Source organism: Aquarana catesbeiana, linkage group LG01 (genome assembly GCF_042186555.1).
Source record: "Aquarana catesbeiana isolate 2022-GZ linkage group LG01, ASM4218655v1, whole genome shotgun sequence".
NCBI classification, from domain to species: Eukaryota; Metazoa; Chordata; class Amphibia; order Anura; family Ranidae; genus Aquarana; species Aquarana catesbeiana.
This window is the reverse complement of record NC_133324.1, coordinates 149,314,591-149,332,097: the sequence shown is the minus strand read 5'-3', so window position 1 is coordinate 149,332,097 and position 17,507 is coordinate 149,314,591. Positions and strand designations below refer to the sequence as shown.

The 17,507-nt window shown below is 41.2% G+C and overlaps 1 protein-coding gene across 1 annotated transcript in view; it reads right to left on the bottom strand.

Annotated features, from left to right (window-relative positions):
• Positions 1–533: 533 nt before the first annotated feature.
• The window catches only part of XRCC4 (X-ray repair cross complementing 4), a 620,495-nt gene continuing 603,521 nt past the window's right edge, over positions 534–17,507 (bottom strand). The window contains exon 8 of the mRNA XM_073624458.1: positions 534–868. Coding sequence (XP_073480559.1) covers positions 757–868 — 112 coding nt within the window. The 3' untranslated portion in view covers positions 534–756. The remainder of the gene's footprint in view (positions 869–17,507) is intronic.

Sequence of the window (17,507 nt, the reverse complement as noted above, 5' to 3'; positions counted from 1 at the left end):
GCTCTAAGATTAAGGGAATGAAGTACACTGAAAAACATTTTATCTTCAAACACAATTTTCCATGATGACCTTCTAATAGAGTATGTGATTCCGTCAATGAGTCTTTTTCAATTAGTTCTAAGAAAGAAGTGTACATATAAGTTATTAAGCTAATAAATGATCACATTTTCTCTCTGACTGGTCTTGGCATACAAGAATACCTTTTACTTCCTGTCCAATATGTAAAAACCTGAGTAATACATTGAAAATGTCTTACTAGCAATGTGTTGTATATAATGTATGTTGTCATGAATGCAAACGCATTCACCTTGGCATCATTTGCTCTTCACATTAGTTAACAGTTAAGTGTGTAATTCTGCAAAGTTGCCATGACCAGGATCATTGAAATACCATTTGGTATCCAAAGTTGTACATTCACATTATTTTTTAGCCAAAAAAGTGCCATTGACACAGCACCAACTAAACCTTTTTTATGTTTTTTACTTTGAAACTGAGAAAAAAAAAATAGGGAAAAAACAAATCTCATACGTATATTTTACATTTAGATTTTTATTCTACATTGAAATAAAACCATGTTTGAAAAAAAAAATGTAAACATTTAAAGTTCCTACAAAAATATCCTGGAGATCACGCTAACATCACAATCATGGAGCCTGTCTATGTCACAAGTGGGCCATTTGTAGAAACATTATATATTTATCACAAAATAATTGCTCCAGGTCTGTTTATTTAAGCAGAAGTGGATTAGGGGTTTAGCTAAATGTCAGTGAAAAGGTCATCTGTATCTGGAGTGTTTTTTGATGTTGGTAAGGACAGATTTTCTGGTGAAGGATTCTTGCCAGTTGTCTTTGAAAGGGCCGCTGCACATCTGTAAGAACAATGAATGTGATAACTGTTAGTTCTTTTTCTCCTCAGCATATCTTTGAGCATCAGTTAATACATTAAGAAATATACACAGTATATAAAGTACATAAATATAAAATGTATATCAGTTTGTGTGTAATATATATATATATATATATATATATATATATATATATATACATACACACACACACACACACACACACACACACACACACACACACACACACACACATTTATTCTTTTATGCAAAATGTTGGCATCATTACATCTACAAGTAATACAATTAAATATGGCATTTCTCTGCAAATGTTAAGGCACAATAATATTACATTTTTCTGGTTGCTAAGAGTCATTTTATTTTTGCTTCAGGAATTTCTAACACTCTTCATTGCTGAACAGTCCTAGTTCAGAAATTGTCTTATGTTTTGTATGTGCGTCATGACTAATATGTGTCCAAAGGTTTTCAATAATTTTTAAGCCTGGGCAATATGAAGGCCACTCCAAAACCATCATCTTTTGCTAGTGAAGCAGTTCATGGTTACATAGTTGATAATGATGCATGCTTTGGATGGAGTCTTATTGGAATATTTAATCTTTTTTCAGTGTAAGTGAAATCTGTACTGAAATACAGAGGCTGCCATTGCTGACCTCCTCCTGATTATGCTAGTTGCTGCCTTCATCTGAAAGTGCTAGATGATGGGCTTCAAAACGTTTTGACCTAGAATAAGTATGCATAGTGGGTAAGTACGAAAAAAATAACTGTCCTTATTTGTGTATTTCTTCTGGGTTAATGATTCAGAGTATTGAAGCCCAGGCAACAACCCTTAAAGGGTAGTTCCATTATTATACCAAAAAAATAAAGATGAATTCCTAACACCTTCCCCGTACCTCCTGTCCCCACTGCACGTATCTGTATGTGCTGAGAATCATCTGCCTTTCTTACTTCAAGGACAGAAGAAAAGACTCTCATTGGTCTGGGTTGCCACATGAACATGCTGACCAATGTCCGCATGCCATTGCCCACATTATGCTGCTAAACAGCCACTGGGGCTGTGTGTGGAGTTTACAATTGTATGAATCAGTACACTGGCAGATGTGGGCAGTGGATGATTCTCGGCACATGCAGATAAATAGACGCGAAGGTGTTAGAAAATTATCTTTATTTTTCCAGGTATAAAGGTGAAATTACCCTTTAAGGGTGCCTTTTTTTGGCTTGCATAAAAAATAAGGAAAAGTATATGTTATTTCACATGTGAACTTTAAAGATAATTTAATTATTGCTGAATAAAGCACAAGAGAATATGATGAAACGGCAAGGAAACCCCATATACAGATGTGATTTTATTAAAACATAAGGTATTTACTGGGCATGTTATTACTTCCATTTTAAATCAAAAAGCAAGTCATTTATTGTTTGCTTGTGGATAGTGGGCTTAGGCATGCAAGTCATTATTTACAACTGCTGGCTACCTGTGCATTAAAATTTTGATTTTGCTGATGCTATATCAATCTTGTCAGCCTTTAATAGTTATATTGAAGTGCTCTGTGGTTTAGGATTCTTGTCATATAACTTCTTTGGCACAAGGAAACCTAATATGACCTGTTAGCACTATACTTTTAAAAAACTGCATCATTTTGCTATTCGTGAGCTTCGGTAAACAAAAGTAAAAAAAAAAAAAAAAAGGTAGAAAGAGTTTTTTTACAGCAGTAGTTGGAAAGTGGTCCCCAAACACAAAAAATGTAGAACAATATTCCTTCAGTTTTTCAGGGATATCATCTGCTCTGATGTAGTACACAAGGGATAGCATTATACTGTATGATGCTGTGCCATGAATTTTTTAAGCTTTATTATGGTGTGTCATGACTTCATAAGTGTTAAAAACGGATATTCTGTCTGGATATAGTGATGGTGTACCACGGCACCCAAGTGTCAGAACCTGATGTATTAAAGTGGACCTGAGCTCAAAAAGTGAAAAATTAGCAGTGTTTTTCCTGTGCCCAGGCATTTCTGTGCATACAGCCTTCAAGCTATAGATTTGCAGTGTAAAAACATCCAAGGCAGTGCCTGAAAGTGCTAATTTAAAGGGATTTGGGGTAAGATTTGGTGGTGTCACTACTGTGCTGCTCAATGTTCTATATGCTGAAGAGAAAGCTTTCACATGCACCTTCCATCTTCTGCTTCATTTGAGTGGTTCTAAATGATAATGTTTTTTTATCTTAAAGAAGAGGTCCACCCTAACACTAAAATCTCTACATCTACAGGCATCCACAAAATCAGTATACTTACCTTTTTTGAAGCCAATCCAGCCAGGTCTGCAGCGGCGGAAGCTCTGCAGAGGACACAGCCAACAACGGCTGTGAAATGAATGCTAAGTGACATCACCCATAGACTTACTATGGAGCTTCCGTTGTCGGCTGCCTCCTCTGCATCCGCCTCTACAGCGAAGCCGCTGCTGACAGCTGAGCGTGGGATCGGGTCAGATTGGCTTCAAAAAGGGTATGTATACTAAATTTTTTTTATCTCAAAACAATTTTATTAAACATACATAATACATTCATTACTGGCTTCAGATTAATACAATGTGTTATACATTCACAATCCTTAATTCCACATAGGATACTGAAAGTTTCAAACGAACATGTGCAGTATAAACATCTACACCTTAGAAACAATAAACAGCATCATGTGACATATGTGCAGAGATCTAATATGGATCTACGCAAAGTTGTACAGACATAAAGGCACAGCTCCCCCCCTCCCCATTCAGCGTGAGCTAGGAGCCCAACAGATGATAATGCCATGTCATATTGTTTATAGCAAACTGTCCATAACAAGTTCTACTGGGGCCAACCCGGGAACGCTCAGCCATGGTTCCCATAGCTTTTCAATCTTTGCTGTGCTGCCCCTATGCTGGTAGAAATAGTTGCCTAGCCTTAAGGTGTTACCCATTTGTTCTATCCACTCCCGCACCGTGGTGGGTTCTGTTGATTTCCAGTGCTGTAAAATAAGCTTCTGGGCCTGAAAAAGGGCCCTATCGCCTGCCTAGGGACTTCCTCCACCATGCCATCGTCTAGAATATCATTGTTTGGGATCCTTTTTAATCTGAATCCGGAAAAGCCGGTTAATAACCCCTATAACCTCCGTCCAGTAAACATGTAATTTGGGGCAACGCCACAAAAGATGTATCAGATCGCCGTGATCCCGCATGCAACGAGTACGATCATCGCGCACTCCCATTCTAACCAACTTAGAAGGAGTATAATGCACCCGCACGAGTCTATACAATTGGGACAGGCACTGGGCAACATTCAAAGAACACTGTGAAACCGCCAATAGCGCCTCCTCCCATTGTTCCTCTTCAAAGGGCCTAACATCTCGCTCCCATTGGGATATCACTTTTTGGTTAGAATCCAGTAAGGACAGATTGAGTAGCATAGCGTAGCTGCAGGATATGAAGCCCTTATAAGACAACACCTCTGACATGTAATTGAAAATAGGAGTAGTGTTTTGTACCCATGCGTCCACGTCATTTTGGGCCTTTAGCGCATGCTGGAGTTGGAAGTAATAGAACTGCATGGACATAGGGAGCTGAAATTCCGATTGACAAGCAGCAAAGGCACGCAGCTCTCCATTACGGAATATTTGATATAAGTAATTAACCCCATATTACTACCTTTTTTGACTATATTGCAATTTCCCTATCCCAGTGTACCGGTCCTTGTCATATAGGACTAAACTTAGTAAACCCAGTGACCTGTTGTAGTGTTCTGACTTTATTCCAGATTTTCTGCATTAGGTTATACATGGGGTATAATTTGTTTGATTTACCAAACTGCAAGGCTTCCAATCCCTCAGCAACCCCTGTCCTGATCGTAAATATAAGGAGTTTAGTAGTTGTGTCTGCTAAGTTCATCTCCAGGGCAGGGGCTGGGTTAATCGCTCTGGCTATATGTTGCAACTGTGAGGCCAGGTAGTACAGTCATAGATTTGGCAGTGCCAACCCACCTGCTTCCTTAGGCCGCTGAAGCAGTTCCAAACTCACTTTGGCGGTAGAAGAGTGCCATATAGAGAGTTAAGAATTCTGAACTGTTTCAGTGGGATAACTAGCAGTAAATTATGTAGCACATATAAAATTTGGGGCATAAGAATCATTTTTACAAGGTTGATCCTGCCTACTGGTGACATTTTCAATCTGGACCATACCTTAATCCGATCGCGACTCAGATTAAGGAAAGGGGTGAGGTTTACCCTAAGATAGTCCAAAGGGTCTGGAGTGACCTGTATACCTAAATATTTAATGTTCCTAGATACTGGAATATCAAGGATTGTTGTTAGTTGCTTGTCTGGGCTCTTATCAAGAAACATAAGTGATGATTTAGTCCAGTTTACAACCAACCCAAAATGATGACCAAATGTTTGTACCACCCACATAGCTTCATTTAATGACACTGTGGTATACCCTAAAAGCAACATGGTATCGTCCGCATATAACAATAATTTTTCCTGTAATTCCCCATACTGAAAGCCTTGGATATCAGGGTTGGAACGGATGAGAGCTGCTAAAGGCTCAATGGCCAGAGCGAACAGGAGTGGGGACAAAGGACATCCCTACCTGGTGCCTCTGTGCAAACTGAAATCTGAGGACACTCTACCAGCCTCTGTAATGGCAGCCTTGGGGGCATTGTTTAGCAACTGGACAAGAAATAAATTCCTCTCCAAACCCAAATTTTCTCAATATGGCCCACAAGTATGTTCACTCAATGCTGTCAAACGCCTTGTGGGCATCTAAAGATAACAGCGCTCTATCCCCCCTGTTGTCTGCCTTTGACTGTATATTGAGAAAAAGTCTATGCAGGTTTATTGCCGTTGACTTCTGGGGCATAAACCCTGCCTGATCAGAATGCATGATAAAGGATATCACCCGTTCAGTCGCACAGCCAAGACCTTCGTCAGAATCTTCACATCAATCTGTAAGAGGGATATAGGCCTATATGGACCTGGATCCAGTGGATCCTTACCTGGTTTTAATAACACTACTATAATAGCTTTGGTCATGGACAAGGGAAGATTTTTGCTCTTCTTAGCTTCTTTGAACACGGCCAATAGCTTTGGTAACATACTGCCAGCATATTGCTTGTACCCCTCAATTGGAATACCATCCTCCCCTAGTGCTTTAGAGTTAGGAAACATCCCAGTTGCCTTCTGAAGCTCCTCCAAAATAAGAGGAGCATCCAATTGATTCCTAGCAGTAACAGATAAAGTAGGGAAGTCCACTGTCTCAAGGTAAGTCTGCAGGGAGTCTGCTGAGTAAGCCTGTTTAGACTGATATAGAGTGGAGTAGTAGGAGACCAACTTGGACATAATGAGGTCAGGTGCATTGGACACTGCTCCTGTCTGATTCCTTATTGCACTAATGGAGGGTGACTTCTGCTGTGAATGAGAAATTTTAGCTAGCAGGCAACTGGTCTGTTCTCTCTCCTTATAGTATGCCAGTTTATTAAAGAAGCATTTTCGCTCCGCCACCAAGGTAGCAAGATGACTAAGTGCCTCACTAGCAGATAGCCATAGCAGATCTGCGCATGGGATGGAAATAAATTAAGCCAGAAGGCGTTCCGTTTCCAAGGGGCCCTGGACATGGTTGAGATAGGTCTCCCCTCCAGGCTAGTAATTACAGGCGAGTGATCAGAGATGCCTCGGACAGCGAATTTAATATTCGATACGTACCGGGAGGCTTCAGCTGAGCAAATACTAAGATCTATTCTGGATAGGGACATGAAAGATTTAGAAAAGCAGGAGAATTTTGTTAATCGTGCCAGAGATCAGTCCAGCCCACTTCTTCAATACATTTTTTCAAGGGCGTACGGTAAGAGCCACGTACCGAGCTCACTGGGAGATGTTTATCTAGTGCGGGGTCCAAATAACAGGTAAAATCTCCCATAATGATAGGACCACCCCACCCATGAAAGTTTCCAGCAAGAAATTAAATCAGGAGTCAGGTGGGTCTATTGCAATAGCAGATAGATATTTGCGTAGGGAGGTAAATACCATGGCTTCAGGGAGTCATGTATCCCTCTAACATTCCATGATTTCACTGGAACCGTGGCCATATTAGATCCATCTGTGTAAACATAGCAAGGTAATTAGTAAGCACAAGCAAATCGCAAGGTAGATAGATGCACAGATGCAAATGTTAACTCTGGAAAATTGTCTTATAAAAGGAGGTAAAGAAATGAGATAAAATGAACAAAACATAAGAGTGGCATACCATTACAAACTCAGTTAGTTCAGCCCATGGATTGTGCCAAAAAGGCAGACCAAGAATCAGAGGCTGCCGTTCACTGGCCCCCAGCCTAGTCCGGAGGGCCCAGTGATCAGTACCTGTTACAGTTTCGGGCACGTCCCAAACTTTGGTAGTACAACCGGTCCTCATCTTCATATGCTGAGTAAGATCCAACAGGGATCCAATTCCTACCATAATGAAGAGTGAAAAAAATCACTTGGTAGAAAATGCTCTTTGTGAACAAAAGGTATGTATGTTCCCGTCTCATTGCACAGGCACATAAGTAGCCCTGAAAGCCTTCATGTGGAACTCCAAGGGGCATAGAATAGGCTCAGTAGTTCTCCGCCACTGGCCTCATGGTCCGATGGAAAGCATTCGCGTTGGCATCCAACCATGCCGATGCATTTTCAAAGAAATGTGCTTGTCCCCGTGCTGTGATACGGAGCCTGGCAGGGTAAAGCATAGCGTATGGGGCCTGCAATTTTTGTAGATGCCTTTTGACTTCGGTAAAGGGGACCCTGTGTTTCTGCACATCCGAAGAAAGGTCAGGGTAGAAGGAGATCCGCACTCCATTAAACTGGATGTTTTGCTTTTCCCGGGCCAGTTGCAAAATAATCTCTCTATCTCTGTAGTGTAGGAGCTGAGCCAACATTGGTCTTGGTGGATGGCCAGGTAGAAGGGGCTGCAGGGGAACTCTATAAGCTCTTTCAATTGCATACAATGTGGTAAAGGCCTTCTTCCCAAATATCTCAATTAGCCACTGCTCCGCAAAGTCCGTGGGGTTGTTACCCTCCCATTTCTCAGGGAACCCCACGATTAGCACATTGTTACGCTTCATTCTATTTTCAAGGTTGTCAGCCCACATATCAACTGTTTTAATCAGCATGGTGTTAGCATGTGTTTCCCTGACTAGAGCAGGAAGCTTGTCTTCTAAGTCACTGATCCTGCTTTCAGCTGCAGTTGTTCTTTCCCTGATTTTTTGCAGGTCTTGTCTGATCAGGCTCATTTTCTCTTTCAGGCCACCAAAATGATCTTGTAAAATGTTGACTCAGATTGCGCTGAAATGGCTGCCTGTGCCAGGTCCCTCTCCACTTCCTCCTGCACTGTGTCCTCCCCCTCAGCCAAAACAAAGCCTCCAGCTCTGCTGCATCAGCCAAGTCTGCCTGTCCAGAGAGCTTCCTGGCATAGTATCTCATGTCCCTGGGTTGGTCACCAGCGGAAGGTTTAGGTGTTTTGGGTGGCTTACTAAAAGTGTCCTTCTCTGTGCTGCACAGGTCACACTGCTAGAGGCCTGGGGCAGCGCCATGTTGGATTTCGGGCCGCTCGGTTCCCTCCTTGTTTTTGCGGGTAACCATCAACTCAGCAGGACGCCAAGCAAAGCAGGTAAGTCAGCGGAAGACCCAGAATCCTCGGGCATCAAAGAATCAGTCCTGCGGAGCCGGGAACAGGATGAAACACAGGGTGACTGGTGAGAGCTCTGTGATAAGTGGCTGCTCACGTGCCGTTCCTGGCCATGCCCCCCATGTATACTGATTTCTTCCTTTACAAGGTTAGATAGGTTAGTGTTAGATTGTGGATGGCTGTAGATATTTTAGTGTTAAGGTGTAGTTATCCTTTAATGGATTCTCTGCACAGGCCTTTCTGACAGCAGTGGAAGCCATTGGCTCCTGCTGCTGTCAATCCAACCCAGTAAGCAGAGAGCATGGGGCATGGCCTAGCAGCACTGTGTGTGTCCATGGGCACACACATCCGTCTACCCTTATATCAAGTGGCTTGCTATGGGGGTAGAAACAGAAGAGTAGGAGCCAAGATCATTGGCAGGGGACCCCAGAAGAGGGGGTCCGGGGGCCCTTCTGAGCAATACCGTTGCACAGAGCAGGTAAGTATAAGCCTGTTTAATATGTTATTAAAAAAAAAAAAACAAAAAAAAAAACCTTACAATCACTTTAAGTCTGTACTTCCTTCATCTCTCCTGCTGCTTCTTAATTATTGACATACTAATCAGGGGAGCAGCTCTGACACCAGGAAGCTAAACCTTCCCTTTACCAAGATGGCTGCCTTCACATTGAACACAGTGCAGAACAAGGCATGGTATGTCAGTAACGAGGAAAAGATCAGCTGCAATGAGATCACAGGCAAAACTGGAGTCTAGTATTTTGCACTGCCTACCTTTTTTGGGCACAACTTATACAGTTCAGTTCTTTGTATAGGATCATTTTCCTGGTACTAGAGGCATGATTTTCAATTACTGGTAGACTTATACCATGATATCTAGGCCCAGCTCATAAGAGTTTTTAGAATGTCCTATTTCCCAAAACTCTGTCTCATAAGCCTTTCTTTGGAACCTTTGTCAACTTAAACTCTTTACAGTATTTGACGCTTTGGGGCATATTTATAAAGTAGTGAATCTGACATTATTCAGACATTCACTGACGTGAATGTTTCAGGTGCAATTATTATTTTTTTTAACACGAAACAGGTGCAATTATTTTAAATGACAGTGATTACTTCATTATCATTGAACTGCTGGAGAAAGTCACATTAACGGCTTTAAAAATATACCCCTTCGATTTCTGAAGAATATTTGCACTTAATGAATTAGAAATATTTACATGTAGTTACCATGTGCATATAATATACATGTGCTTTTTTTGCCTTTTATATCTAATAGAGAGTTTAGCATGAAACAAAGTAAAGGGTAAATGGACCGGCTTGAACAAAGCAGACAGAATTAGCTAGCGGCACCCTATGTAGATACTAAAAGATAAAATGAAAATGATAAATCACAGAGCACTTAAAAGCTCAAATAGGTTTTGGCACTTGCATACTTCTAATCTGCTTTTAATCTTCTCCTTGGCCAATTTGGAACATGTTTCTGGAAGCAGGCTGAAATCTATCTCATGGAGACAAGCAGCTTACCAAAACAAGCAGAAAATCTGGCTGCTGTAAGTATATGTTTAGACATCTCTCCCTAAATACAGGCCTTTTCATACAAGTGAGCCTATAACACCAATAAAATATGAAAATAATGTCTAGGTATCCCCGTATAATAACATATCCAGTTATTAAACATGAGTTGGGGATGTTACACTAATGTGTGGTAGAGCTTTTTTATGTTTTAAGAGTTTTTGTACTAAATTATTAGACAGCAAAGTCAGTTCATTCCATGTTGCTTTCAAAAAGCAACATGGTACAGCTAAAGAAACATATTAAATGATTAAACCAGGGTCCCCTTAGTCATAGTTGCCTGCATGCTTGGCATTATCTGCCATCAGCATGAGCCTTTGTAAAGCTATAAATACATACATTGACCAACAGCAATGCCCTATAGCTGGTTTGTAAAACATAGCATTATGGTTATTGAGGTACTCTTGCTGATAACCAGGAGGTAATGAAAACAAGTCACGCAGAACTGCTTGTATCGCCAACCCAATAACCTGCAATAAAAAGGCAACAACAAAATAAGGGCTTAAGCTTCAATCACATCTGAATGTTTAAGGCTCCATTCACACCTGGGTGATTTGAAGCGTGGGTGGAATCGCACTGTGTTTAGGGTGCCGTTAAGAAAAAATGGCATTGCAAATGCGTCCTGTGTTTTGACACGATCCTGAATCACGGGCACAATTGTGGCGATTTTGCACGTGATTCAAATCACCCCAGCTGTGAATGGAGTCTAAGGTGTTGTTTGTTGCACATTTTAAGTGCGCTAACATTGAATTCTTATGTGATGGTAAGATGTGGCAGTTAGAACTTTTCTAACTCACTGCACCTGCACTACACCTAAAACAGCATGATGCTGGGTTCCTGGGTCAATTTCCCACCAAGAACAATATTTGGATGTAGTTCATATGTTCTCCATATATTTTTGTGGCCATCTTCCAGATGTTCTGACTGCTTACCACAACTGAAGGAGGGTTAGTTGCTTTTCACCTAAATGGACCCTAGCATGTTGACTATAGAGGCACTTAAAAGTTGTTTCAAATATAAATTACCCGATAGTAAGAAAAGTGTGCAGATGGCCAGAGAGGAGTCCCTTGCTGATGAAGAATCAATAGTATAAAACTGTTCTTCAGTTTACAACAATAATACCTGACCAGCTTCCACTACAAACACCTGAAGTAAAGTTATTCAAACAAATTAACCAGACTAGCTTCCATTGAGACACAGTTAAAACTACTTCCTGTCCGCTGTACGTATATATACATGTCCTTGGAGGAGAAGGATGAAATCAGGATCATGGCTGCAGCTGTAGCCATGATCCTGGTATCATTCTTTAGAGCAGGCGAAAGGCTTTCTGATAAAAGTGATCCAAGCGGCTCTACAGCCAACTAAACACTTTTACAGGCAGCTTTTCCGGGCTCTCTGGTCCACCAGGACTAATACAACCTGTTGAATCAGATGCATTGTGAAGAGTGAGAGGAACTTCCATTCCTTACGCTCCTTTGTGTTGTCAGAAACCGAATGCAATGAGGATTTAGTCACTTCTGGTTTTAGTTTGTTACAAGCTGTTACCGATCTTGGTTTGATCGGCTGCTTTGGATGGCAGAAGAGAGATCTCTCCAAAAAATGGGACTGTCACGGCACATGTAGTAACCCGAAAGTGACATCACATGTAGTACCCACATCCACACCCCGACATGTTTTGTCCAACACAAATGTCTTTACAAGAAATTACTGCACTGATGCCATCCACACATTAAATACTCATATAATAATTATGTGAGTGCATTGATGTCTCCTAAGGATGTCTGTTTTGGACGAAAATGTCAGGGCATGGCTACTGTATGTGACATCTCTTCTGGTTTCTGCTTTCGGGTCTGTAGAGCACATGCCGGCTTCGAGGATAGCAGTGTAAAGCAGTGACGCTTCTTCTACATGAATATGCTTTTATCTCCTAGTGCACAGAATGTGTAGCACTGGATTATGTGAGTGTAATTAATATACATGCTTATTTAAAAAAAAATAGTTTATAGTTTTGTGTGATGAGGCCCCTTCTTTGTGATTTGTATATCCTTATATGGTCCTGACATTTATGGGACTAAAGCAATGTATATGGATGTGACGGTTTCTCTGCTGGCTTGAAAATGCTCGCCTTAAAGTGCTGAGGCCTTTCTTTTACTGGGTCATTTGTTTCTGGTGAGTTATCCAAATAACAGGGTGTAAGCCCTGGAGCATTTTATTTGTTACTGGTTAAAGCACTGTAGCACTTTGTTGAAGAACTCACAGGAGATAAAAGAAAAGGACTCACATATACAGTATCTCACAAAAGTGAGAATACCTCTCACATTTTTGTAAATATTTTATTCTATCTTTTCATGTGACAACACTGAAGAAATGACACTTTGCTACAATATAAAGTATTATAGCAAAGTGTAATTTCTTCAGTGTTGTCACATGAAAAGATATAATAAATATAATAAGATATAATATGTCCCCTCAAAATAACGTAACACACATTAATGGTTAAACTGCTGGCAACAAAAGTGAGTATATCCCTAAGTGAAAATGTCCAAATTGGGCCCAATTAGCCATTTTCCCTCTCCAGTGTCATGTAACTTGTTAGTGTTAGAAGGTCACAAGTGTGTTAAATTTGGTGTTATCGCTCTCTATCTCTTATACTAGTCACTGGAAGTTCAACATGGCACCTCATGGCCAAGAACTCTCTGAGGATCTGAAAAAAAGAAGTGTTGCTCTACATAAAGATGGCCTGGGCTATAGGAAGATTGCCAAGACCCTGAAACTGAGCTGCAGCATGGTGGCCAAGACCATACAGCGGTTTAACAGGTCATGTTTCACTCAGAACAGGCCTCGCCACGGTTGACAAAAGAAGTTGAGTGCACGTGCTCAGCTTCATATCCAGAGGTTGTCTTTGGGAAATAGACGTATGAGTGCTGCCAGCATTGCTGCAGAGGTTGAAGGGGTGGGGGGTCAGCCCGTCAGTGGTCAATACGCCCCACACTGCATCAAATTGGTCTGCATGACTGTCGTCCCAGAAGGAAGCCTCTTCTAAAGATGATGCACAATAAAGCCTGCAAACAGTTTTCTGAAGACAAGCAAAACAAGGATATGGATTACTGGAACCATGTCCTGTGGTCTGATGAGATCAAGATAAACTTATTTGGTTCAGATGGTGTCAAGAGTGTGTGGCGGCAACCAGATGAAGAGTACAAAGACAAGTGTGTCTTGCCTACAGACAAGTATGGTGGTGGGCGTGTCATGGTCTGGGGCTTCATGAGTGCTGCTGGCACTGGGGAGCTACAGTTCATTGACTAAGCACTCTGTGTAGTGCAAAACGCGTAAGATTTGTTCCCCTCTGCTGTGACCTGTATTTTGGATGACACTTTATTGAATAAAGGCAAATATTTTTGGAATGCGGCTGTCCAGGATTTCTTTGATGTCTAACTGCTACGGCATTGCCAGCACCTGGACTTCTAGACTGAAGGAGATGCCTTTTACTTTGATCTGACCCACGTGGAGCGGTGATACGCTCTCTCTACAGATGAAGCATCTGCTGTGATTATCCCCACCCGTAACCTCTGGGGCTTGTCTAAGACAGTCAGTGAATCTTGTAGGAGGCTGGGCGTCACACAGATAGAAAGTGGGCCGGATCCAATGATGTTTAATAAAAACTTGAAAGCAGAGGGGAGCTAGCAGCACAGCTCTCCACCAAGCAACGGAGGCAGAAGCAGAATGGACATAAAACGTGAGGCTGGTGTTCTCCTATAATAATTATCTAAATTAAAATTTAGCAAAAAAAAAATAATAATAATATTTTGTGTTTTTTATGTCTGCTTGGAGTTCAGTTTAGCTGCAAACAAAGACAGTAACATCATGGCTGAATGTTAATCTTATTTCCACCAGGTAAATTCTACTGTACTACTTCATTGACTGCAATACAAGGCTTCATGCATGTAGAATAAAACGGATCAGCGTGAGCTCCATGCAATAAAAATATGTTTATTGTTTCATAAGTTTGCAGAGACATATTAATGTAACCAAAGTAAAGCCTAATGCTGCGTACACACGATCGGATTTTCCGACGGGAAATGTTGGATGTGAGCTTGTTGTGTGCTCCATCGGACATTTGTTGTCAGACTTTCCGCCAACAAATATTGGCTAGCAGGTTCTCAAATTTTCCGCCAACAAAACTTTGTTGTCGGACTTTCCGATCGTGTGTACACAAGTCCGTCGCACAAAAGTTCACGCATGCACGGAATCAAGTACGAGCCGGAAGCGCTCGGTCTTGTAAAACTAGCGTTCGTAATGGAGATATCACATACGTCTTGTACGTCACCACGTTCGGAATTACCATTTGTGAGACCGTGTGTATGCAAGACAAGTTGGAGCCAACACCCTTCGAACAAAAATCCATGGTTTTGTTGTCGGAAAGTCCGAACGCGTGTACGGGGCATTACTCTTACATTTTTCCACACTAAGCCTTGGCCCTACCAAAAATCTAGTGAGAACCTGGTAATGGATATGGTTACCTAAACTACTGAACAGATCATAAAATAGTTAAACCAATATATTACAGTCCATGGAAACAAGCATAAGAAACCAGTTACACTACAAATCAAGGTCAGTATTTTCCTTTCTTCATTTACTAAAGCTGGGAACCTGATTATTCAAAATGTAAATTACAAGCCCTGGCTTATGTTTACTGGACGATTTAAATGACAGGTTATCTCCTGAACTGGTACAGCTGGGAAAAATTGTGATGTGATGCCAATTATTATTTGCAGTTCCTAAATTCAAGACATTAAACACAGTGAACACAGGTGCGAAGTCTGGAGTTCACATGCTTCCATAAACATGTAATTAAAAGTAAACTCTAATCTGATATAAAAATACCATTAAAAATAAATCTATTTTTAAACAGTACTAGCATAATGCCTGAATATGCTCTGAATACAACCTCTTATAATGTCAGGCTCAGCTACACTCAGGCTGGGAAAAGGGACAGTCAGCAACCTGAGCCAATCAGAGCTCTGTTGATTATCATGGTCAGTCAGCAGTGTGAGAATGCCTAAAAAAAAATGGTGGCCCAGAATTGACTTCAATAGTGTGTTGCTTCTCTCGCACTGTCCACATATTAATAGCTGTGACCTGGGGGTAGCTTGTTGACCAAGCAGCGTTTCTTAGCCATAGCAGAGAAAAGAAAGTCACTAACATGGCAAGGCTGTCTGGCAGGGGTTTTTGGATCACAGGATAAGATGAGCACAAATACAATTCCTTTGATACGTAAAACAATTCATGCATATGTTTTTAAGCTATGTATTTAACTGTTTGTTGAAAGTACAGCTTTACTTATAATTTACATTCATGTAAAAATTGTAGCCATAACTAAATACACTTCCAGTTTTGTATTATGCACTGTTTTAGGGTGATCAACATTTGTGGAAAAAGGCATAAAGTTGACCTCTTCCCACGGGCCGCACGCATATATGCGGCCCTACGTAAACACAAAACTGTGCTTAGATTGCACACCCTGCAGCGGGGACTGGAAAGCTCCCGAAGCATACTTGCGATCTGGAGCTTTTCCATCATGTGACCACCGTGACAGCCAATCAAATTGGTCACATGACCCAAATGCCTGCCTTCCGGCATCTAGAAGTTCCTAAAGGGCCAGGAGGTGGTGGCAGGAAGGGGTTAACATTAAGGTAGAACTATAGACAAAACATTTTTATTTTGGACAGAGCAAGGGAGGGTTATAACCCCCTGTCAGATTTTTTTCCGTCATCGGTGTCCCATTTTGTAGATTTCCCTTCACTTCCTGTCCCATAGCTAAACAAACAGGAAGTGAGATCAAATCCCTGCAAATTAAGGGAATCCCTTGGGGACCCCTGGGTGACCAGAACTAGTGTCCCCAATGGAATATTTCCCTTCTATCACTTTTGTGGGGACAACCCAAAATTTGGGATGTTCTATACCAGGGGTGCCCAACCTATTGAAGAGCAAGGGCAGCTTGAGCAACTTGGTAACTGGTTGCAGGCCACAATATGTGGGTGGCAGGTCCGTGCTCTGCATATGCAAAGCAGACATGGACGCAGCCCACTCTACTCTTTTTTTTTTTAGCAGATCGGATTGGAGTTAGGTGGTTGTAAATGGGCACAACTCCGTTTACATCTGCCACAACTTAGAGGTGAATGGAGGGTCCGATTGGGTTTGGACTGACTCTGTGAAAGGGGCCTAAGGCTGCTTTCACGCTGATGCTCTGTGGTTTACCTGCAACACGGCGCAGCGCAGTGCACTTTTGGCTTTCCTGCCAGTTAGATGCACTTTGCCATAGACTTCTATCATATTCTGCAGGTGTGGTGCACTTTCAGAAAGCGCACCAAACTCACAGGTTATAACAGAAGTCTATGGCTCAGTGCAGGTAACCTGCAGGTGCACTGCTCTGCACCTGCGGATCAGTTTGAAAGCAGCCCAGTAACCACTGCAGAACAGATATGCCCATATATACACTGTGATTTTAGTAATAAACTTACCTTAACTAACAGTATTCTATTCTATTCCATACCATCCCAGAGCAGGAGGTCGCGGGCCACATTAGAGTGCTCGGCGGGCACCATGTGACCCCCGGGTCACTGGTTGGGCACCCCTGTTCTATACTTTGACTGATAATGGTAAACAAAATAAATAGAGAGGATGAATCTCCCTAATGGGGGCACAGACATAAAAATTGAGAGGGGTTCTAATCCATCGCCACTCTATCCAAAATGAAAAAAAAAGTTTTGCCTTTAGTTATACTTTAACAAAAGTAAAACAAATAATCTAAATGCTGTTTAGTCTATTACACATAAATCTCCCAAGAAACACTTTTTGTTTTTAAGGAAAAGTCCATTTTGAATTATATAATTTCTTCATGTGCCATTTTATAAAATAAAAGCTGCACAAATGTAAAATTTACTTCGGTGAGACTATGATGAGAAATAGCTACAATCATCTCAAAATTCCTTGTTATACAAAACTTAGGGGACAATTCGGTTACAGAACCACCATGTTTACTCCCTTATTAAGTCAAACTGAACCATAACCAATACAAATGTCACCCTTCTGCTAGCTTAACGCATTACTGTAAACAAATTTGATTTCCAATCAATGCACACAACACAATACACTTACATAAATAGAAATATGCACAGCAGCAAAAGCATTGAATATGAACCAAATACACACTTATGGGTTCTAAATAACCCTTTTGTCTGACTTCTGAGAACTCCCTAAGTCAGAATTAGCTTGGTGGATTGAAATGGTATGCGATCATAGATATATGTCAGAGGGCTAAATGGCATATGTGAATTTGACAAATGAGGCAGAACGTATGAAATGTTTAGTCTCAGAAACATTTTCTTGTTG